The sequence below is a fragment of the Bacillus rossius genome, chromosome 8 (assembly GCF_032445375.1).
Source record: "Bacillus rossius redtenbacheri isolate Brsri chromosome 8, Brsri_v3, whole genome shotgun sequence".
Taxonomy (NCBI): domain Eukaryota; kingdom Metazoa; phylum Arthropoda; class Insecta; order Phasmatodea; family Bacillidae; genus Bacillus; species Bacillus rossius.
This window is the reverse complement of record NC_086336.1, coordinates 33,059,712-33,084,700: the sequence shown is the minus strand read 5'-3', so window position 1 is coordinate 33,084,700 and position 24,989 is coordinate 33,059,712. Positions and strand designations below refer to the sequence as shown.

Here is a 24,989-nt window from a genome sequence, read left to right as displayed (position 1 = left end):
TTAATTTTATATGCTTTATTAGCTCTTAATACGCACATTAAAAATATTTTATTCACAGTTTCAGTTTATCTGCAGTATTACCATTAAAATAATGAATTTAGATTATCCTGCAAAAATGGTTATCTAGCAAAGCAGTAGTACCATGCTGGATTAAAGAACTTTTACTGTAGTACCTAATTTTTTTTACAACTTAAAACTTGAAATATCACAATATCATGTATTAAAAGTACAGGTTTCTAAATGTTATTCCCAGAATGTATTTACACTGCATAAATAAAAAGATCACCATTGCTAAAACTAAAAGGGATGATTTTGTCACAAATAAAATCAATATTCTACTAAAAACATAATCACACAGCTCCAATTTGAAGACAGGAATAACTTAAATATACATTAACAAAAAGATTCTTTAAACAGAAACTTAAGTCACACACACACAAACTGGTGAAAAGCTCAAGAATGACTTTCTTCATTTGATATTGTCTTCTTTCAGCATAGCCAAACCCAAATTCCTGCCACAAAAGTTATTAATTTTTTCCAGTAGAGCCAAAACCATTTTCACCTCGCTCTGTATCAGAGAGATCCTGCAAAACAAGAAGATATAATTTATAATATGTTTACAATAACACACACAACTGCAGCAGATAGCATGAAATGGAAATGGCTTTAAGTCTTGTCAAAGGTGATGAAATACTAACGGAGCATTGCAACAGAATGAGTAAGCGAAGGAAAAAAGGAGTACTGTGAGAAAACATAGCTCTAGCAAGACTGCCTCGTTTTACACATATGATCACTCAACCATTGCAGCTTTTTATAATCATGAATTTAATAGTTAAATTATTAGGTAGACTTAAATGTCCCATTTAATAATTTACACATCATTTGATGCAAATACAGTGTAAACTCTTTACAATGTCACTCGAATTAATGACAAACTCCTTAAAACTTCGAAATTGCTTGACTTTGGTTGGTTACCTTGTTTTCTATACAATAATACATTCTATATAGTGTCACGTTCACTCTATTTAACGACAACAATACGGCATTATAAATCATTAAGCAGTACTTTCTGAGTTGCCGAAGTTGATAAGAACTGCAGCTGTGTACATTCTTTTGTTTGCTGTTTTGTTGTATTATCTAGCACTTGTTAACTTCGACTGACGTACCAGAGATTCTAAGAAATTTTGTTTTTGTATGATGAACTTGCACATGTTTACCTCGGTTGCTAGACTTTTGTCAAGTTGTTATCATTATCGCAGCTACTTAAAAACTTTCGAACTGTAAACATGGCGAGTAAACGAAAATCTTTGTGCATTGACAAAAATGCTTTATTAATATGCTCAATAGAGACGGGAGAAAAGATCAGTGATGTTGGAAAGACACTTTGGATTTAGCCGCTCTACCATGTCTACAATATGGAAAAACAAAGAAAAAATAACACACTATACACAATAAGTGTTATTTGTATGAATATTAATGTTCATGTGTAAAATGTGTACTATATTAGTAAATACATATTATTATAGAATAGTAAAAAGATATCTTTAATTTCTCACCATTTAATGACCAAGTAAGACTTAAAATTCTAAAATTATTATTCACGGTTACTATTGGACTGTGAAAATAAAATAAAGTGACCTTTTAGTGATATAAAAAAAAAAATACCAAACTGAAGGGATGTTAGTATGTTACAGCTTAATATCTCTCTTGACACCAAGGCAACAGATAGGGATGAGCTTATGAGAATGGAACAATAATGAACTAATACTTTTGAAACACTACCAACAAAATTAACATTATAAAATCAAAACTCATTAATTACAACTAATAAATATACCAAATACAAATTTTTCTACAATTCACGGGAACATACAGATTTCAAGTTAAAAAGCTAATGTATTTTCAGAGATTATTTTCATATGCTGATATAAGGCATTAAAAAAAAAAGTTAGCAAAAGGCTGCTAGAAATTAGTCTGGTGACTTCCAACATCATTGATGCTTATTTAGGGACTTTTCATGACTTGTAAAAATTCCCTCAGATTCCTTACTTTGTCACTTGTGACATGAAGACACCTTGAACTTCATTGTAATTTTAACGGGAATATCAAATGCAAAATATAACCCACTAAAAGAAAAATTAAAAAAAAAAAAGTACTGAAATGAAAATTGACAATGACAAACTCTGAACCAACAAAAAACACAAGCAACTTAGTGACGCGACATGCGGCCAAAATCAACAGCCAGATCCACCCGAAAAAATCAGAATAAGAGCTGCTCGATTGGTGCCGAATTAAAGAATTTGCCAAACCATAGAATGCCAGATTAAAGATGTTTCACTGAAATACTATTTACTAACATTTTAATTTTCAAGAACTACTTACCTCTACTTCAACCAAATCGGGGTAGAATATCCTTTGACAAATCAACTGAGCAATTCTGTCACCTCTCTTCACTACAAATGGCTGTTCTGAGTGATTGAACAACAACACACCCACATTGCCTCTGTAGTCTTCATCTATCACACCAGCTGCAAGTAGCAATAAAAAGGAAAAAGTTAACCATCACATGGAAGCAAAATAATAATAATAAAAAAAAAACACTTGTAAACTTAAAAAAAAAAAAACCACATTAGTTTTTTTTAATGGTTGGTCAGCTTTTAATACCTACCGCCAACGTCAATGTGGTTGTGATATGCCAAGCCAGACCGCGGGGCGATGCGGCCATAACATCCTGGAGGGAGTTCTATCTGAATGTCTGTCTTGACCAACTGCTTTCCCCGTGGTGGCACTACCACTTCGTATGCACTACGACAAAAGTAAATACCTCTTTAGTAACTCTTAAAGATTGTTACCAAATAATTCAAGAGTACAAGGAGTATGCTATGCACAGGTTTGGCAAATATCTTCTTTACCCAGTTTATTACAAGAAATAGCGAATTGTGCACCTATTAAGGTTTTTAAATAAGCTCTTACAGATATTGCTTTTCATGCAGTAGCTAATAGTTTCTCATAATTTAGTTCCCTAAAAGCCAATTTTGGTTTAAATGTTGTCAATTTTTTTTGTAATTAAAATGTATGTTACTAATAAGTTATGCTCATAACACTTACGTATATTTTCTACATTGACTTCAAATAAACCTATAGTAAAAATATTTAAAAATATACATATATGTGTATCATTGACCCTTAAAAAAAGTATTATATAGCGACTTCCTTAGTTTTTATCTCAATGCAAAATGCTCCTGCAAATTTATCTGCCCAATATTTGCTTTTGCTTGTGGCCAGTTTAGTAAACACCCTGATGAACACTTCTCAAATATGTACCAACTGCAAGATGGTGTATACCTGATGTTTCAGCTTTATTTTCAAACATAATTACTATCTTAGTTTTGGAACGAGACCTGCAGTACTCTGGCTTTCTGCCAACATTTGTTTTCTGTAATCTGACCATGAACAAAGAAAATTCTAGCTACCATTATCCACAGAGCTAACTACCATTCGGTTTTGATAAAGAGAAAGTGTAATGTCAGTTGTCAAATCATACTGATTGTCCCTTCGCAAGGTTAAAAAGAGTTTAACTGCACCTGTGAGCAATATTCGAGGGGTGGGTTGAACAGTGGAAATAAATTAGGCAAAACTAGAGAACCACAATTCTAATCTCAAGACTGCAACATCCCAGGGGCAGCAGTTTTAGATGGTGGCTGTGTGTATGCATAAATATTTATGTCCATTACCCTTCTTGTTCCCAACAAGGATATCACTAGCAGAAAATCTCCACATATTACCAGGAATATATAAAACCAGCAAAGACAATCTGGAATGCTATGTCTTTCAGATCATGATATAATCACCTTAGGGTGATTTATTTGTTGATCATAACAGAAGTGAACCAAGAGATAAAGCATGATTGGCATAATGTGCAGCCAGCCCGCTGTTCCTTTTATAGTTATTAGATGGGTTATGGCATCCATGTTTGGTCTGATATTTCCCAATGAATGCAAGAAAAGAAGTTAAACCTGCTGCCTGTGTTTTTGTTCTAATGAGTTAAGGGGTTTAGGGATATCTCTCTAGACATGTATATATTTAAAAAAATTGAGGGGGAAAGTTCAAAATTTGATACCGGTCTTATTATTGGATGGAAATAAAGTAGGGGAAATGTATGACATCATGGAAGTTGATGGTTGATGTTAGGTGAGGGGTGTGGGTTGTGGGTTTAATTTGTGATGTTAGGTGAAATAGCTACTGGTATTTATAGTCTATTTTACAATATTGAAAAAGTATAATATTAAAAAAATGGAAATGCATGAAAATAGCACATTTATAGTTCCCTGCCCAAAACCCCACATTGCAGTTATTGCTACGTTAGAATGTAGGTGTGGTAATGACGTAAGTGATGCCACCTTGGTGACATCATAAGCATTTTTATGCAATAGAGATCTAGACTACTCCCAAATTGTATTTTTGTGTTTTACTGATCAATTTGGATCAAGATCATTTTAAATGGAGAAACTGCAATTGTTTTTGGTGTAAATTTAATATCTACAGAAGTATATATTGATAGTACAGGATGTCAACCAGGTTCCAACAGCAAAAATCAGTCACTTTTGGAGACCTTTAAAAAATTCGCTACAACCTGAAATTTTAAGTATTATGCATTAAATGTTTTTAAAAGGGTGCACAAACAATTTTCAAGGTTTCAAATATTTTACATTAGATTAATTATTGGCACTAAAACTGTTTATACACTTTTCTTAAGTTTTCTCTATTCCATCTCTATTTTTAATAATTCTCCTATTTTTCTCTTCAAGCAATTTTTACTTTTTTCATTTTGAGTAACTTTATTTAGTGTGCTGCATGCTGCTGCTCTTTTTCTTGCATTTAACACCTCATCCTATTTGTTCTTTTTCATTCTTAGGTCTTCCTTCCTTCTTGCTGTCTAGTCCAAAACACATTAGTTTAAAATTAAAAGCTTCACCTGGAAGTGAAAAGATGTGGCCATGACCAATCTTTGAAGATTTTCAACCAAAAAAACTTTATTGAAAGATAAACTTTTTCTCTACCGCTGCATTTCCATGGAAACAAATCAAAAAGTGCTGGAAGAGTAGGATTAACTGTTCACATGCATCTTGCATCAGTGAGCTGATAAAATTAAAAATTAACTTGTCAGGTTTTCTTTTTTTCTAATTAAAATATTTTGCAGCTTTCAACATCTCGGGATGTTTACAAAACTGTGAACTTTCTAATAATAATCATCTCTCCATCAGCAGGTGCCAACTGACTGTGAGATAAGTTCCTCAATGGCAACCTTAGCTCTAAGAGCTCTGAGTCGCTAACCTTTACTGAAGGAGACAAGCAAGTTGAGCCCAACACAATTCTCTTTCTCTGAGGACTCTTTTCATAGTTTGGCAAATAAATATAACAGAAATTACCTACAGTCAGCCCTTAATTTCAGGTAGTCAAGCTCCTTCACCTTTTCTGAGACTGAAAGTGGCACCAAAACCAATCCCTATGAAAACAGTATTTCGTAAGATATTCTCATTCTAGATACCCAGACTCTTCAACTAGAATAATTAAAATTTTGTCCATTACATTTTGCTTGATAAAACTTCTTCTTCAAAAGAAACAACTATTGGTGAATAAAAGGAAGAAGAGGATCATTTCTATGGAAGTTTGTCAGAAATTCTTCCAACTCCTCAGCAATCATAGCAGAAAAAGCAGTTTGGCTTCCAGAACTGAATCTTCCAACAAAGCCTTTTTCACAGTGCCAAGGTTCTGGGTGTTGGGAGGATTTTTCTCAAGCTCTTTGTCTGCTAGGTATTTTTGTCAGAAATGGAATTATTTCTAGACATATTTTGATTACAGGTGAGTTATCAGTCTACCGCACAGCACAGAACTTTTTTTGGAAAAACTCTGGAACCAGTAATCAGAATAAACAGCACGCAGAGATGGATAATTCTTAAACCAGTTAATACAATGCTCCAAGAAACTGATTAAGTTGCCAACCAACCTTTGTGCAGTTTTGTAAGCACCATTGATTATTAGCAATGGACAAGTAACAATATTGAAATGGTCTTTTTTAGTATCATTCTTATTGTTCTGGTAACTTTTGAGATCAGAAATCATATTCAGATTTACATTTGGTCCATCAGTAGTTAGTTGAATTAAACGTTTTAGGGAAAGTTTGGCTTCACGAACACACAATATAACTTTTTCAAGCAGATCTACTGCCGTACAATGCTCAAGAAAAGCAGATGTTAATTATTTAGTACATGATATACTGTATTCTAAATCCCAATATTTTATAACAATGCCATTTTACTGTTTTTGGTAAATATCATTCAGACTTTCATCAACACATAGTGCCAAAAAAAAAGCTTTTCTGTACACTATCAGAAAATAATGATGCAAGATGAGGCCCAAGGCCAAATGTGAAACTATATGCTAATTTGTCCTTGTGGAATTTTTTTTGAAGCTACAGTACTATCTGGAAACATAAGTGGAAAAAGTCCCACTGCAGCTGCTCCTGAACGGGTTCAAGCATGCATAGACGTGAGTAGTCCACACTATCTATGCTTTGGTTGCACTATCACTAACAAGGAAAGTGGAGAGCTATTGTTCTTGACATGTCTCTCCCATGCCTGACCAGATTACAACGGTCGTAACTACCCCATCCCCCTCCTTCGTTATATGCGCATTGTCCTGCCTCTAACTATTATCACATTAAGCAGCTTGGGAATTCCAGGCTGAAAGTGGCAGCCGCATGGAGTGGCGTGAATAAACATCGCCATTCACTATGTTTCGTGCGTCGGGTCGGCCCGGGATGATGCGACTCATCACAGCCGCTCTCGTCAGTTCGAGAAGGGCACCATAAGTACTTAAACAGCGATGCCAGCCTCCGCGAGTTCGGTGACATTTCAGAGAGTTCCGCAAGTGAAGAGAAGCCGACATCGGCTAAGAGGGTGAGAGACCCCCTTGAGAGTGGCACGACGGAGAGTGGCGGGATTGAGAGTAGTGCTAACAAGCTGGTTCTGGGACTAAGGGATCTACGGGAAGAGGCTATGCTATTCCTATCCCAGGGGGAAGGGGACCCCCAAGAGGTGGAGTGGGTAGGAGGCTGTGTTATTCTTGGTCTAGAGGCCACCATTTTGTTTCCTAGCAACAGGTGGTTGCTTGGGGTGGGTGTGGCAGGTGGGGGGTATGTCGCCACGTGGAGTTATCTTTGGAGCGTCGTCTGCTGTGGTTCATTCTTTAGGATCTAGGAGGTGTTGCTGTGTAGCACTGAAGTTATTTATATTAATAATAAAAACGTTGCTGCGGCGGCAGCGGCTGCTGGGGTTTGATCCGGGGGACGTGAGCACATTGATATTGGAAGGCAGTGATCTTAACCGCTAGACCAGGTCAGTTGAAGATTAAAAAAGAAATAAAGAATATAAGCTACAGTACTAGTTATGCCGCCATACACTCACAGAGGGGTGGGGCGCCACATCTGAGTACTAGCTATGATATAAGCCACCATCTTTAATACCAACTCTCACCAAAGAGAGCACGCCACAGTCAAGCGCCATTTAGTTGTCTGCTGGGACTACATGCACAGTACGCTCCAATAATAATAATAATAATCTCCCCACGTCATTTTATATATATAGTTTGTCCAGAGAGAATTATATTAATGACATCACTTAAAATACTGTTACGATCGCGCTTGGCTGCAGTGCTGGCGTTGCCGCGCTCGTTCGGCCTGTCTGCGCCCCCTTCCACCTGCATCCTCTCCCTGGTATCTCGTGTCATACTATCTCGCTACATCCTGACCGTCGCAGCGCGCACCTGCCTCAGATCGGGTTACTTAAAAGAGGCCGCACTGCGGAATAAAAGGACTCAGACGCCTTTATCGGCGTTCTTAGAGCAGCCATCGCGTCCTTCGAGGACTCACGACGCGTTTCTGGGCATTTCGACGGCGAAGGTCGCGCGATATCTCGGAGACATGCCCGATTGTTCTGGACGGGAACCCAAGGGCTATATAAGGTGGTTGAGTCTGAGTCAGTCAGTCAGTCAGTCGGTGACTGAGTGAGTTCTCCCGCGGCGGAGTTTCCGGGCGATAGTGCCGCGGGTGCGGCAGAGTGGCGAAGTCCTTGGACGAAGGTTCCAGGGCAGGGAGTGAGAGAGCTCAGTGGAGTCGGGAGTTTTCCCGCGGTGGAGTTTCCGGGCGATAGAGTCGCGGGCGCGGCGGAGTCCCGGGCGAAGTTGCGAGCGAGTCGTCGTGTGGGATCTCGGCGAAGAGTGTGACGGCAGCGGCGGAGTGCGGCGACGGAGTCCCGCGGCGGAGACCCACGAGGGGTGCTGCGGTCAGAGTTGCGCCGGAAGTGCGGCCCAGCGAGGTGTGTGAAACGAGTGACTGGGGAATTGGCATTTCTTTACCTGTAATTAATTATCTGCCATCTTAGAAGATTATTTGTAAGTGACAAGTAGTGGTAATAAATAAAACTGTGTGTGAAATAAAATCTATTAATTGGGCTATCCTTACGAACCCGCAGGGAAATCGTAACATTTTGGTGTCAGAAGTGGGATAGCCCTAATTAATAGATTTAGGACTCAGTTTTATTATTAGAATAAAAGTTAAGGATATCATTTAGTTTACTAGAATATAGTTAGTGTTTAGAAATTTAGTGAATTTGTAATTTTCTAGAGCTAGTTTGAGTTTACTGTAGTCAGTGATAGTTTTGAATGTAATAGAGTTATTGTTATTTTAATTAGAAGGTTCGTCTAGGTCATTTAAAATTAAGAACAGCATTTAAAAAATTATTATTTAGGTTGTTTAATTATTAGTAAATGCTTTAGAGAGAGATGGCTACTGAAGGGCTTACTGACGAGCAATACAAGGAGATAATGGTTGCCCTAGAAGAAATAAGAGCCACTTGGGAGAACTATAACAAAGAAATGTTAGCCAGTATGAAGAACTATACAGAAGAAATGGTAACCAGTATAAAGAAATTTACGGAAGAAATGAAGAGTGAAAGGAAGGATAGTAAGAACCACCATGAAGAAAAGAAGAGTGAGTCGAATAATAGTGTAGAGAAACTGAAGAAGAATCAGGATGAAATGAAGAGTTGCCAGGAAGAAATTAAGAATGAAATGAAGACCGAAGTGAAGATAAGCCTAGAAGAGAAGAACAGCCAAGAGAAGAATAGCCATGATAAAAACAGTGAAGAGAATAACAGCGAACAGAAGACCGGCCAGGAGAAGACCAGCCAAGAAGAGAATAACAGCGAAGAGAAGAACAACGAAGAGAAGAACGATGAGAAGAACAAGGATGAGAAGAACAACGATGAGAAGAACAGTGATGAGAAGAACAGTGATGAGAAAAACAGTCATGAGAAAATTAGCCAAGGAGAGAACAGCCAGGACATGAGGATGAAAGAAGAGCTGAAGAAAAGTACAGAAGTGAAGATGAGTTACAAAGTAAGGAATATTGAACATAAAGAAATGAAGATAAACCAAAGAGAGAGGGGTAAATGCCAAGAAGAGATGAAGAAAAGCCGAGAAGAGATGTACATGAGTCAAGAAGAGATAGAGAAGTGCAAAGAAGAAACGAAGAAAGACCAAGAAGAGACGCAGGAAGACCAAGAAGAGGTAAAGAAAGACCAAGAACAGGGGAATAAAGACAGAGAAGAGAAAATGAGAACACAAGGGGTCATGAAGAGGGTGCAAGGGGAAACTAAGTGCAGTCCAGGTGAGACTCATAAGAACCAAGAGGGCACAAGTAACCAAGAAGAGACGAAGAGGAGCCGGGATGAAATGCTGTGCGAACAAGTAGCTGCGAGAGAAGAAATGGAGAGAAAAAGGGAAGATACAAGGAAACCGTTGGAAGGCAGTAAGCAATGCACTCAAGAGTATCGGGTCTGTCCAAGGCAACGGTCAGCCCATCTCGGGCAGCTGGCTGAACGACATGGGGCATCTGCAACGCAGAAGTGTCGCCGGGTGACAAGAGAAGCTACATCTAATGAGATAGAGGGTTATCTGGTGAGACTGTACAGCCCGCGATGGAGGAAAGGCAGGAGGCCTAAACTTCGAGTAGCATGGGAACCTCCAGGAGGAGATGCATTACCTGTTCGGGACGAACAGGTTTAAGGAGGGGGCAATGTTACGATCGCGCTTGGCTGCAGTGCTGGCGTTGCCGCGCTCGTTCGGCCTGTCTGCGCCCCCTTCCACCTGCATCCTCTCCCTGGTATCTCGTGTCATACTATCTCGCTACATCCTGACCGTCGCAGCGCACACCTGCCTCAGATCGGGTTACTTAAAAGAGGCCGCACTGCGGAATAAAAGGACTCAGACGCCTTTATCGGCGTTCTTAGAGCAGCCATCGCGTCCTTCGAGGACTCACGACGCGTTTCTGGGCATTTCGACGGCGAAGGTCGCGCGATATCTCGGAGACATGCCCGATTGTTCTGGACGGGAACCCAAGGGCTATATAAGGTGGTTGAGTCTGAGTCAGTCAGTCAGTCGGTGACTGAGTGAGTTCTCCCGCGGCGGAGTTTCCGGGCGATAGTGCCGCGGGTGCGGCAGAGTGGCGAAGTCCTTGGACGAAGGTTCCAGGGCAGGGAGTGAGAGAGCTCAGTGGAGTCGGGAGTTTTCCCGCGGTGGAGTTTCCGGGCGATAGAGTCGCGGGCGCGGCGGAGTCCCGGGCGAAGTTGCGAGCGAGTCGTCGTGTGGGATCTCGGCGAAGAGTGTGACGGCAGCGGCGGAGTGCGGCGACGGAGTCCCGCGGCGGAGACCCACGAGGGGTGCTGCGGTCAGAGTTGCGCCGGAAGTGCGGCCCAGCGAGGTGTGTGAAACGAGTGACTGGGGAATTGGCATTTCTTTACCTGTAATTAATTATCTGCCATCTTAGAAGATTATTTGTAAGTGACAAGTAGTGGTAATAAATAAAACTGTGTGTGAAATAAAATCTATTAATTGGGCTATCCTTACGAACCCGCAGGGAAATCGTAACAATACCATAGTGGTAGATATGTTCATATAATAGTTTTTTTAAAATAAAAATGTTTTATATATTAAAAAAAGCATATCTAGGACCAATATAGTACTAAGTTCAAAGAGAGACACCACCATCTTTTTTTTATAGTGCTTGGTCACGATTAAGTTCAAAGAGAGATCGCCATCTTTATTTATAGTACTCTTCGTGTTTTAAATTCATAGACCACCATCTTGTTTTTATAGTACTAGTAGATGACATCACATCAAAAGACCCTAAACATTTAAATTACCATATAGTGCCACCCAGCCTTTGTCGGAAAAAAAAGGTGCATACTAGAGCGTCACATTTAATAGAATAAGTATAAGATACCATTATTTTCTTATAAAAAATTTCATTTTTTAAATTAATAGTTGTTTTATAGTGTTACATAGTCTTTAAAATGTTTGTTGTGTATTAATATAGTGCTAGATATGTTCAGTAATTCGGTGTTAAGTAATAAAAAATATTTTGATATAAATTTAGCTTTTCTTATGTTATACTATGTGTGTGTGTGTGTGTGTGTATGCGTGTGTAAAATAAATATAATTAATGTTATTTGTGTTATTATTCAGTTGAAAAACTCCTGTGTTATAACAGTCAAGAGTTTTAAAACTTTTAACCATACACATCTCCCCAATCACAGAAGGGAGGCAGGTGAGAAATACACTGCAGGCGACACCAGCCAGCTGCAAGTGTCTTGATACTCCGTCACTTGAATTTCTTCAGAATAAAAACCACTCTTAACTTAATTACTATCCAGGTCAGACAAGTAGTAGGTTCTAGGGTAAATGTTGGATATTTTCACCACTTTAAAAATCTTGTGAGACCAATTTATGGAATAACCTTTTGAAAAAAATTCTTATTTCTTGAGATCAGTACATGATCGCCTACCCGAGCTTTCAGCCGCCTGGGATAATTTTTTTTTCAATTTTTTTCATATCACTGTAAATGGTTGTAAGAAGAGAATTGTTCTTGACCTGGTCAGGACTCATGCCAATGGTTCTATGGAATCAACCATTATATATTTTCATAACTTTAGACAAAAGCGTCAGCCACTTGTAATTTCCCTGAGCCGATATCTCTGTAAACAAGAGAGATTTAAAACTTCTTATAAAACGTTTGACAATTTCGCTGTTGTTGAAAAATGATTTATTCTTTGTTTTTTCATCAAGCTCTGAAATGGTCTGTTGTAAAATTAAGTACCTTTGTCTGACTGTACTTGTCTGAACGCGCCTGAAGCCTTCAAAATATGTTTCATTGCTTGAGATACGAGCTCTGCACTCATCTTCTTCACTGGGACAGCGTAAGCACGCTTTGAGTATACATCTATAACAGTCAAAATATATCTGAAACCTTTATTCATATGGTAGTAAGGTTGCATTTCAACTAGATCTATTTGTAAAACATCGCCAAGGCCACGGGTGATTACCCTTCTGCGAGGAAATACTCTTCGAGCACATTTGTGAAGTTCAAGTGCAATCCTGTGTCGGCTGGTCATTTTTTTTATTTAACTACTTTTTTATATGTCCCGATTCAGTCAATTCTTCAATAATGGACAATATTTCATTTGTGTGAGATGTATTCCCGGCTTGTTGCGACGCCAACAATAATTTTGAACGTGATGTCAATTCATTAACTGAATTCCAAAAAATAAATTCTCTTCGATGATTTTAATCCAATTTTTTAAGCATACCCCTGCCTAGCTGTATACCAATGTCCGGACAAAGATCTTTAACAATGCCAAACTTTGCATGGTCAATGGTTTTATAATGATTGGAAGCAGGGTCGTTCCTTTTAAAGCATGCACTCGTAAACTCCAGCAAGCCTTTGTATTGACGCAATGCAGCTTCTGAATACACCTTAGGTTCTTTCAAAAACAAAAGATCGTACAAGCCAGGAGCAGGCTAGATTATGTCATCATTTATGTGGATAATATTATTATAGAGACCTGAAATTGGCGGTGTTATTTTTGGCCAAAAGCGGTATTATTTTTGCCAAAAAACGGTGTAAAAAAGCGGTGTTATTTTTTTATCTGTATAATTAAATTAAATAGTTTTAACTGTATAGGCTTAATATTTGTTACGTAATTAATTTTCTTTGGCATAGCTTATAATTATCCTAATTTAAACACACACTTTACATTTGCTTAAACCAAAAATAAATAACAATGAAAACATTAAATTTCCAGTTGTACATAAAAATTGCTCACCACTGACTGTGAAACTTCCATACAGAAATTTTTTAGTTACTTAGTTGCTTAATGCATTGTTCAGTACATAACATAAGAAATTAAAGAACTGTTCATCATATGTAGAACCACAAAAACATTTCATTTCACTATTGAACACTGTGTGTTAATAATTTCCTTGTAAAAATTTTACACACACATTAGCTTAACATAACTGTTGCATAAAATTCTTAAAAAAATATATATATATATATATATATATATCAATCATCAAAGGAGAGCATTGTAAACACTTCGATATTCTCTTCTTTTAAGTTCTGCCATCTATCTGAAACAACAATATTGTAGTGACTCAACAACCTCTCACTCTCAACATTATTTGTAGGCATCCATATTGATTTAAGCACAGCTGAAGCAAACTGTTGACAGTCAGTTGTCAGTGCAGTGAGAATTTTCACTACATCAACAACTTCACCAGCTCTGCACAGTGACTCTGCTGCATCTTTTAGAGACTGGTACCCTTTAAAAAGGTCAACACTGTCTATCATCTTCAGGTCAGCAATGGATTTTAGTTGTGTAACTATGTTTTCAGTTTTGTTAAGCAGAATGTTCTTAGGGTTGAAAAGCTGGTTCAATGACCTGTAAACATGTGCACAAGGATCACTGTTCATGAGTGTCTGCAGTTTGTTCATGCACAGTGTTGTGGCTTTTTGGCAGTTGTGCTTCACATGTGCAATGTCAGTGGTGTTCAAATTTTTGAGGACACTACTGTTTTCGAACGTATTGGAAAATATACCCTTTGCTGCACAGTCCAAACATTTTTGTATATTTTCCAGATCCCCATACAGAGTATGTGATGTAGGGTACTTAGACCCTTCAAGTTTCGTTAGCAGATCCATTATTTCAGAAGCATGCTGCTGTACAAAAATACACTGTGCTAAAATTACGGATACTTCTTTGTCTGAAAGCATGATCAGATACTTAATTCCTGCATTGTTAGTTTCCTGAAAGTCACTATTTCTGAAAAAGTTAATGATTTCCAAAAAATATTCAGCCAGGTAGAACACTGCACGAAACCATGAATTCCAACGAGTATTGACTGGCATTGGAAACAATTTATCTGGTTTCACAGTTTCTTCTCGCAAATATTGCAAATATTGGTGTTTCCTCTTGCGAGTGTTTAAAAAGGCAGACTTTACCTTCACTACGACATCGTTTACCTCAACAAGTTCACATGACAACACATTTCCTACTAGGGCAACTTTGTGGGCCCAGCACTGAATATGGAGTACGTGATCTCCATACAGAACTTGCAAGCTGTTGACACACTTTGTCATGTAGCGAGCTGAGTCTGTAACCAAACCTGTGATGTTCTTGTATGAAATTGCATACTTATTTACACATTCTGAAATAACTTGTGCACATGTGGTCACATCCGCTTTTGCAAGAAAATTAACTGAAGCTACTACTACCTGAGGTTCGCCTACTGGTTCTTGGAGCACTAGAAAGAGTACCACAAAAACACATCTTCCCTGACTATCTGTAGTCTCATCCGAATAGATAAAAATTAGTTTATCTTTAACAATTTCCATCACGTTTTCAAAGTGGTATTCAGCAAGTTTAGGAACATACTTTTCCCTCAGTGTTTTGACACAAGGCATGTCTCCAGAACCTGCCACAAATTCATTTAACCATGCCCTTATGTTAGGATCATCCAATTTTTGAAGAGGTATGTTAGCTTTAGCGAAGGCCTCTGTTGTCCTCAGTGCCAAATGTTCGACGTCTGCTTTTTTACGTTTAGCACTACCAAAGCACTCTGCAACAGAGCTCTGAATTTTTTTATCAGCACACCCATCATCATATTTTTTTCTTTTAGTTATGTGTTTTTCGCTCTTAGTGTGCTTTATCACGGTGTCTTTTCTCTCAAATGTGACTTTACAATTACAAAATTTGCACATTAACGTCGCCGTATCGGGTGCATATAGCCCGTCGCTTTTGAAATCGTCGGCACGTTGCCGCGCACTTGCAGCATTTTTCGGCATATTGTTACACAAACTCAAGTTATTTTATTTTAATGTTCCCATGCAGCAATAAAATACGATACATTAAACGAAAGAAGTGGCAATGTATGGTTGTACGGTGTTTATCTTATACTTCAGCTGGAATCGCGTTACAAACACATAGCATTGATCCTTACGGCAGACGTGCGCATGACTGCCAGTGCTGGTTGTTTGTGAAATAAAAGCTGATTCTTCCCAGCATGCAATCTTTTGTGGCGTCACAAATCGTTTATTCCATAACTGCGTTGTGTGAGAACAAGATTTTAATTCGTTTATTTCGTAATTCTATTTCATGGCAAAATTAAATCACAAAGTCATTATTGTGCAATAGTTTTATTAATATAATCGTAAAAAAAAATTCATGTACGGATCTGGATCGGGAAATACGGTCCAAATGACATTTTCGTTCGGACATTTCTTGCTGAAGGGTTGGCCAAGCTGGTTCCGCTTGCTCACAACTTGCCGCCTCCTTCCAGCCATTACATCAACAGTATCGCTCATGTATGATGTGGAGTTGTGGTTGCGTACATTATGTTTATTTTGTGTTGTGGTCACATCTTAGCAGCAATATATTTCGTTCTTCCATACATACATGTAAAGTATGTGATTTTCGAAACGTAAACAGTGGCAGGCTACCGCTAAGGTTGGTTAGTTTTAGTTCTGACTATGGCGATGCCGGCGAACTCAAGATGAAACCAAGTTTGTTACCGTACATTTCTTAAAATTTCGCGTGTATACAGAAAACTAGACGAAATCGTATTATTTCGCGAAAATCAACGAAATTCGCGTTATTTTTCGCGTTATCGCGATAGCGAAAATTTCAGGTCTCTAATTATTAGATATAAAAAAAAACCTCCTTATTTCCCAGAAACCATTGATGATTGCATTTATAAATTCCATAGATCGTATCATTTTCCCTGGAGTTGAACCCGGCTAAGTAGGATTGCACCTTTTCACTCAACGGCTCACGTGATGCAGCGACTCGTTTACTAGAACGGAGCGTTAGTGGGAGAGATCCATAATCGTTGCTTTCTCTCGATGCTTCTTTAATTTTGCGTTTCAAAGGTGATATCCCGGGTTCATTTTTCACATCAGCTGAGGACGGGTCCACATGACGATCACTAGTATCTAGACGCAAAGTAATAGGTTTGAAAATTTGTTCATTAACAACATCCCGCGCTAAGTCACGCGTTTCACCAACAAATAATTTTCATGCACATTGTTTATAACACAATGACAATCACTCGCTTCTACGGACATGACTGAATCCTGAAAATGTAATTAGATGCTTTTTATACATTACAGGAACGTGAACTAACTGGAGTGGAACTCGTTTTAGTAGAAAGAGTCACAGACGATCCTGTTATAGTCGGGAGTGGTACGAGCGTCCTTATGTTTGGCAGCGGCTCTGAAGATTTTCTTATACCTGGAAGTGTTACCAATGCTGTGTTCGCCAGCGGGTCCACAGCTATGGCTGTCAGTTTCGTTCCCACAAGACTATACAGTAGTTATAAATGAGCCTTCATGGTGTTTAAGGTGTAATTAATTGCATGCGGGAGCTGGGAATATAAAGTAGAGACACTAACGAGAGAATCCACCTTATTTTCTATATTGGCCATAGAGGAGAGTCCTTGATAATTTTAGCATTATCATCACGCGCAGCAATCAAAGCATTTTTCAGTGCATCAAAGTCACACCTTTGCGAGTGCAAAGCATCACTAAGTTTGGACATAAAAATATCCTTTAGTTTCATTAAGTTCTGAGTGCTTCTGTCAGTAGACTGTGATGCCAACAGCTCTAGAATCTTGGCGAAAGATTTACACGTATCGCTATCATTCACTTCTATAAATTTTTTATTCAACTCATCAGTCATCACATCGTGTCTAGCAGATAATAAATTTTTAATTTCAACTAATTCTCGTTTCACATCACCCTGAGGTAATTTTTCTATGATCCTAGCAAAAGACTCGCGTCTGATACCATCCGCCTGATGAAGGTAAATTACAACAGTTTGTGCGTTCTTACAGATATTGCAGATAAAAATTCAAGGACTTTCGAGGACTTTTCAAGGACAATAAAGCTGAATTTTAAGGACCATCATTGGCTGTGATAAATTATCAAATACGTATACTTAATACCTTGTTTTGTAATACTTGAAAAATGTGGTCCTTACAAGACTGAATGGTTTTCACGTACATTTTTAACCTATTTCTTTTTTATCACATTTTTAAGAGAGACATCAGGAAAAAATTAATATCAGAAAATCTAAATACAATTGTAAAATTGATTGTAGAATGAAATATTATTGCTAAAATTCTAATATGCCAAAATCAATTTCATCACTTACCAGTATTTCATAAACCTTCTCTGCTGGTCACTGTCCCTCAATTTTCAGAATTATACATTATTAACCTGTGCTTCAGTAAAATCATTTTAATCATGTTTCACAGTTTGTGTTTCTGTCTTGTCACAAGTAGTATGCTGTACTGCAGACACTGACACCCATTAACAAATCTAAACAAATATTTACACAAATGAGGCTAACAAAATAATTGTGAATTTAAAAAATGAAGACCCATTTCTGTATATTCAAGATCAAAAGAAGAAAAGTCCTAAACAGACAACAGACAATACAATTTAAAATAAATTTGTTTACAATCATTCAACTTGCTACACAAAAGCTCATCAAGTTTTGCAAGTTCTGCCACTTTTTCTTTTGCTGTCCTCCTGTAACTGTTAGACCTTGAAACAAACGTTAACTTTCCTGTTTTTTCTGCTTGCTCTGATAGTTTATCAGCTGATGCACTCAGTGTGTCTATATCTGCTTGAAGTCTATGCTTTTTTTCACTTCAGTTCATCTAACTCATCAGTAACACATTTCCTTTTCTGTTTCTCTTGCTCTTTTTTTTCTTCCAAATAACCTTGCCACTTTTGCCGTGCTGCCGATGCTGAGATGATCATGTCTTTTGTAATGTGAAAATTAGTAACACCACCAGCAGATGTAATGTGCTCACCAATTATTCGCTGTGCAATAAGTGTACGCTCTTGCATGTTCTCCACTTCAATTTTCCTGTTCAAGAAAAACACTCTCTCAACTGCTGCTTGACCATGGGAAAGAATAAGTAGCATTTTCATTACTGACCACAGCTTTTCATAGTCAGATTTTGACATTGCACAGGCATATAATAGCGAATCCAAACGATCTACCACTGGTCTGAACTTCTCAAATTCTGAGGAGAAACCAAATTCAGCAATGAATTCTTTGTATGATGAAATTAAGTCTTCACAATCAGTTTCTTGAACTCGTTTAGCCTCCACTAACGTCTTCAATGTCAAAGTAAACTTTGTTGCACAATCTGTTGAAATATTCATTTCCCTTGGGTCTAAACATTTGAGGCTTCTCACAACTGAATACTGTAAAGGACATTTCTTCAAAATTTTCTTTACTGTTTCAACTAGAAAATCACGGCATTGCATATGCAACTGCAAAACATCATATTCCTTAACAATATTCCTCTGAATCAAATCTTTGATCCTGTTCTCAGCAGCAAATCCTAACTGAACTTTTGCCACAGGCAAATGATTCTCTTTCATACTTACATCAATTTTCATAAGCTTGATGCCCGTAGCAGCACTCTTCAGCTCACTATCCTTGATGAACATTTTCATCAAGCTTCGGATCAATTTCTCCATGTCCTTAGCCAAAAAGGGCAGCATGGGTTTATCAGTTTGGTACACTTTCAAAAAAACTTCAACTTGTTTTGCAATTGATTGGAATGCTAAAAGCTTCACTGGACACAATGTATCATTTGCTGCTTCTTTAATAACTGAGAAAGATTTTGTGTTCGGGTTTGGAATCTTTTTGCCTGCAACTGCCTGTACATACATTACAATATGAGGCCAAATCTCAAGAGCACGAGTAACCACAATCACATTTTCAACCCATCTTACTGTACAAAACTTCAAGGGAAATACATTTGATTCTGTCACTTTGACATAATCTGCCCTTCTAGCTTCTAGCTTCAAGCTAGATAAAACCTTATGTAGATCCCATGTGGATGATATAGAACCATGTTTGAATGCCCCATGAATTATGTGTAACCCGCAGCTCCCTGTATGAATCACTGAAACATTGGAATCTCTCTTCAGCTGATCACACACAAGGTCATAAAATTTCCAATTTATGTTTGGGCCATCCATGGACAGCTGTAACAAAGAACTGCTTGGGATACCAACATCTGAATACATCTTTTCATAGGAGGTGAACATATCTTGAGCAGTAGAGTGTTCTAAAAATTCGGAATGTATGTAAGATGATCTGACCTTATCACCTTCCCAGTAACGAACATGATAATCCATTTGTTTCTTCTGCAGTTTCCTGTTCATACTTTCATCAAAAAGCAAAATATAAGTTTCTTGTTTCCGAAGGGTTTCCATAAGTAGAGATTGAAAATATGGAGCAATGCCAAAACAACAAAGATAAGCACACTCAGTTTCTCCTAGTGAAAAGCTCTGGGCAATGTTACTGTCACTAAACATATGTTTAAAAATTTGTGAAATATCTTCACATGACATACGAATAGTGGCTACAGCATACTTTCAGGACCCACATAACTTCAGCTTTCAATGTATCATGGCTCGAGAAGAAGGGAGTAAGTTTCTGGTTTTCTTGAGGTGTAGGCCTAATGTTCACTTCAGTATCAGTCACCATGGAAGATGAACCTTGTTGGGACTTGGATCTACCATAAAAGTACTGGATTCCTAAACAAGACTTTTTGTCACTTGCACGATTGGAGTGTTTTTTCCCATTCATGTGGCTTGTTAAAGCAGACACACCCATTTTGATAACATCAAAATCAGCTTCACACACATTACACCTAGCTTTATTTTTGTTTCCAACTTTTCCCAGCCACTTATTAAAACTGGGATTCGGGAGCCACAAATCATTGAAAACACAATTGCCGGGCATTTTGATACAAACATTAAACTTAGTAGACCTAAATTAACCCTAGTTATGGTCTACACAAATTACACACCGAAAAAACAAACTCCACTACCACGAAATTAAACTACACAAAACTGCATAGTGCGAAGTATTTATTGCAGACACTAAAGTTACAATCACAGCTGAGTCCGAACGAAAACAAACGAAAACAGTGTCATTTTCTTCTTAAGCCAGCACACGCCAACTGAAGCCTGCAAAGAAACGGACCAACACGAAAAACGAATTAATACATTTGTGACGATGATGAAGTAGTTTACTAGTTATGTAAATATTATCAGAGTTAATGTACAATATTTAATGAGCCATAAGATTTAGGTGGCAGTTACTGAATAAAGCATTTCGGCGGAATATTTTACACAGTAAAGTTGGCGAAACGAGCTATTTTCCAACCTTCGGAGATGTTCGATAACGCTCAGAACACACGCTCCGGCAGCCATACAATATTAAACGTATATTTACACATATTATGGTACAATTAAAGTATGGTTGCATTATAACTATAGTAATAGTTTATTCGTACCATAGTACCACACATTTATTGCTTCGTCATTCAGTTTAGGGTCGTACGCCCGTCTTACGCCTGTAGCCAGATATTTGTAGTATCCTGTAGCCAGATATTTGTAGTACCCACGATTTCATGTCACGTTAACTCAAACGTCTAAATTCAAGGACTTTTCAAGACCCAAGTAATATCAAGGACTTTTCAAGGCCTTGAAATACCCTTACCTAAATTCAAGGACTTTCAAGGACCGTACGAACCGTGTGCGGCTCCCGTGCGGATTCAAGTCCACTTTTTAGTACATTCATGTCTCGTTCTAAACTATTCGCCATTTCACTAAGTGCATGTGTGCTAGCACCAGAGACAACATCAACATAATTCTTTGTGGCTGCGTCAGTGCCATTCCGAGGCACTCCAACACTGCGCAGACGTTTCCCGCCAACCTGACAATGTCCGTCTTCTGTAAACGTCAAGCATGACTCGTGCTCACATTTATGTCCTCTGCTTCCAAATTTGGAGATGGTCATGTTCATTCTTCACGAACGTAACACAATGAAGTGGTCCAGACCACAGCGATAATGACCTTTTTGTAGAGGAAAATCCTTAGCCATGACTAGGAAGCCATAACCATTATTGCTATTCCAACAATGAGCACAGACATCTTTAAATTTATTGTATGACATGTCAGAGGTGACGTGTTCTTGGTAAATGTGTTGGAGGTTCCAAAAATCCATTTTAAATAAAATTAAGAAATTACTATTATCACAAACCAATTGTTTGCGAGTTTGACTATACGTTTTAAATGAAATAAAAACAGTCGCACAATACATGACGTCCCATGGTAAAATATTGTTGAACGATTTTCTGTTTCTCGCATCCTATATAGTCAAAAATTATTATAGAGTTGGGAACAACTTTGCTCGGCAGCACTACCTCTTCATTTTTTCGAAATGGAAATAAATTTAAGCCCTTTGACATTAGAAAACACGTGTGTTAAATGTTTGTACTTTGGCTGTTCCAAATACATATTATATAAATATATATTCTCGAATCGCACTCCATTAGGATGATGTAGTAATGATATTAAAATGCACGTTTTCCCTGCATTTGAAGGTCCAGCGATTATGCATCATATAGGACTACGCAACAGAGGCCCGTGATGTTGTTCCCGTTTGTTTTTCAAATCTTTGTGAATAATTTTGATCGGTAGACTGGCATGTTGCGGGATTACCTCATTTGTTACAACTAAACGGCGCAAACTATAAAACAGTGTATTTATACATATCAGACTCATTATGGTGATATGCCTCATGGAAGGAGGACGGTAAAGGGTAAAGGACTTATTAACTCCGCCATGAATAAATTACCTTTCGAGCTACATTTGCCAACTTATCAGTACTGTGGGCCCGGTAAAAAACTTGCAAAACGTTTAGCTCATGGAGACCCAGGCAAAAACCAATTAGATAGAGCGTGCAAAGAGCACGATATTTCATACTCAAAGAGTAACGATTTGGAGAACAGACACCAAGCGGACCTTATTTTAGTAGATAAAGCTAAACAAATTGCACAGAACCCTCAAACTAAGCTAGGTGAGAAGATTGCGCTTGGAGCGTAAGTAAAGTAATGGCTGTTAAGCGTAAACTAGGGGCTGGCATAAGATTCTCAAAGGAAAAAAAAAAAAAATAAGAAAAATAAACGTGATAAAAAAGGGCGGTGTTCTACCATTTCTATTTTCAGCTCTGGCAGCACTTGGTTCTTTGATCGGAGACACAGCCGGAATCGCAAAGAGCGTAACAACTGCTAATAATCTGGCAAAACTTTAGCAACAAAATGTACTGCATCACAAACGTATTCAGGCCTCAGCAAACCGTCCAAAAAACAGGGCGGGACTATTTTTGAGGCCTTACAAAGCCGCGGGTGGTGCGCTCCGCCGACGAAGGAAGGGGGGAAGGAGGAGGGAGAGACGCTTTTAACCCTTACGAGGACTGCGCACGCCATCAACTAAGAAAGTGGGGAAGGAGGAGGAAAGAGTGCTTTTAGCCCTGCCACACAGACAGCTTATGGCAACAGATTTAGAAAAAACTGCAGTCAAATTGAAAATCTACCTCACTACGTTAGCACTATTTACTCAGATTTACGAGTCCACACACAAGAACATGTAACATTAAATAGTAATAAAATATTACTACAGGGATTGTTTACAATATTTTTGCACACGTTAATTTATGAGTTTGTTTAACATCTCCAAAAGCAAAGTACGTAGCGAGATCTTGGCAATGTCACGGGTCCTCTCGTCCTGATCCACAGGGAGCGTCGCCACATCTTCACTGACGGGTCGCAAATGACTGAGGTCGCGATTTCGAGTTTTGCGCGGTGCATAAGTGACAGCTGTACTTCGCCCACGTTTCTTGCGCTCCGCTCTCACAGGTCTGGCAACTGAGACGTTCGATACTGGCATTTCGGGGCTCACTTGAACACAATCAGGTGAATGAAGTTCCGGCACTTTCAAGGCGTGATCGTAGACTTCTTTCACACTGCAGGGAAATTGGAGTGTCTTTTCGCATGTAGTGAACTGCACAACGACCGTATGAAATGCACTGAATAACTTCCAGAGGTAGGTCGTTAGGTTCAGGATTTATAATCTGAACCGTGTGAAAGAGACCGTCACAGCTCTCCATGTAGTTCTTCAAGATGCCATTATTCCACATTGAATACTCCACCATAGATGAACCACGAGTCAGGTTTTGATACTGATTACCCCGATGAAACATGTTTTCTCAAACGAGGCTCACTCCACACTGAGCTGAGACTGACTGTCTTTTAGCAATTATATGTAAGAGTTCCAAGAAAAAACTTGTAATGTATTCACAGAGGTTGTTGCATGTAGGTGTGTTACAACATGTAGGTGTGTTACAACATGTAGGAGTGTTACAACACGTAGGAGTGTTACAACACGTAGGAGTGTTACAACATTCGTAGTCCATTGTTTATTATTATTAGAACAGTTTACGTTTAGTCTCTAGCTTGGGAGTAACACAGGCCTCATGCATCATTAAATTACTCACTGAAAAGTTTGACCCTTTTATCAGTTTTTCACGGTATACTGGACATAGGTGCCCCACACATGGCGTGTTTAAGTCATTGTCATCTTGCAAAAGAATGTCATAAGCCTTTCTCCGCCAAGTTTGGTTCCACGACAGCTCTCTGTGAAAGTATAATCTTTTTTATTTTAGATGTCCTGAGTTCATCGACGGTACAGGGATGCTAGTGGGTGACACAAGAGCACACAACAGTTTTTATCTTCACAGAGAAATGTAGTTAACAATCTCATGGTAGTATATGAAAGTGATCGGTCCCAGGACATGCGATAATGAATGTTTTCGCGACACGATTCAAAGTAGACCAACCAATGTTCAGTCTCTGTCCAAGTCATAATATCTAACCCAATGTTCTGCACAGTGCAGGCTTGGGTGTACATGAACGTATCTACGTATTTGTTTAGGTAGAATGTCTGTATACCGGGGATCTGCAAGGCGCTGTTTCTTTGCCTTTTTTTCGCCATTGACGTGAAGCTTTTGATATAGACATACCAGGCTCGCCATGGTTACTAGCATTTCTGAAATATTTTCAATAGTCAAATCTAGATCGCGCACATCTTCGAAAAGCGGCATGGCAACATCCAGGTGCTCACCAGATGCCAGCCTTAAGTTTGGAGGATATGGTCTACGTACTGAACGCGCTTTTTCCCGTGATGTCTCAGCACGGTCTCTACCCCAGACAGGTGGAAACATGGCGACGGTGTTACTCACCGGAGCTGCTGATGCTTAGCCGCAACGGTGGCGGCACCACAGGTGGGCAACCTCGTCGGCGTCCTCGGGATCCTCGTTGGAGTTGGCATCAGCGACTGGTCCCACGGTGTAGACGTTGCATATGCTTGTGCTACACGGCACACTCGAGTGGTTGCCCCCGTCGAGGAAGGTGAAATGTGTGAATGCATCACATGATTCACTCCAGGCAACCACGATGTTGTTGGGGCGACGCAGCTCGCACTCAACAGAGCCGTGCTCCTGACCGGCCCACACTCGGGACGGTCTCTGCTGCGGCCTCGCTGATCAACACCGCCAGGGAGCACAGGAGCTGTGTGTCCGGCCGTAGGAGGCTCACGCCGCAGTTCTGTTGAGTGCAGGGCAGCACCAAATGTTGTTCTCCGTTGTACACCATGTGCC

At 38.9% G+C, this 24,989-nt stretch overlaps 1 protein-coding gene across 1 annotated transcript; it reads right to left on the bottom strand.

Moving 5' to 3' along the window:
- Positions 1-24,989, bottom strand: LOC134534722 (deoxyuridine 5'-triphosphate nucleotidohydrolase). The gene is made up of 4 exons (XM_063373210.1): positions 24,573-24,989; positions 2,669-2,805; positions 2,383-2,528; positions 1-584 (listed from the first exon to the last, which is right to left on the bottom strand). Exons 1-4 carry the CDS (start codon positions 24,758-24,760, stop codon positions 528-530), a joined length of 528 nt encoding a protein of 175 aa, XP_063229280.1. The 5' UTR covers positions 24,761-24,989; the 3' UTR covers positions 1-527.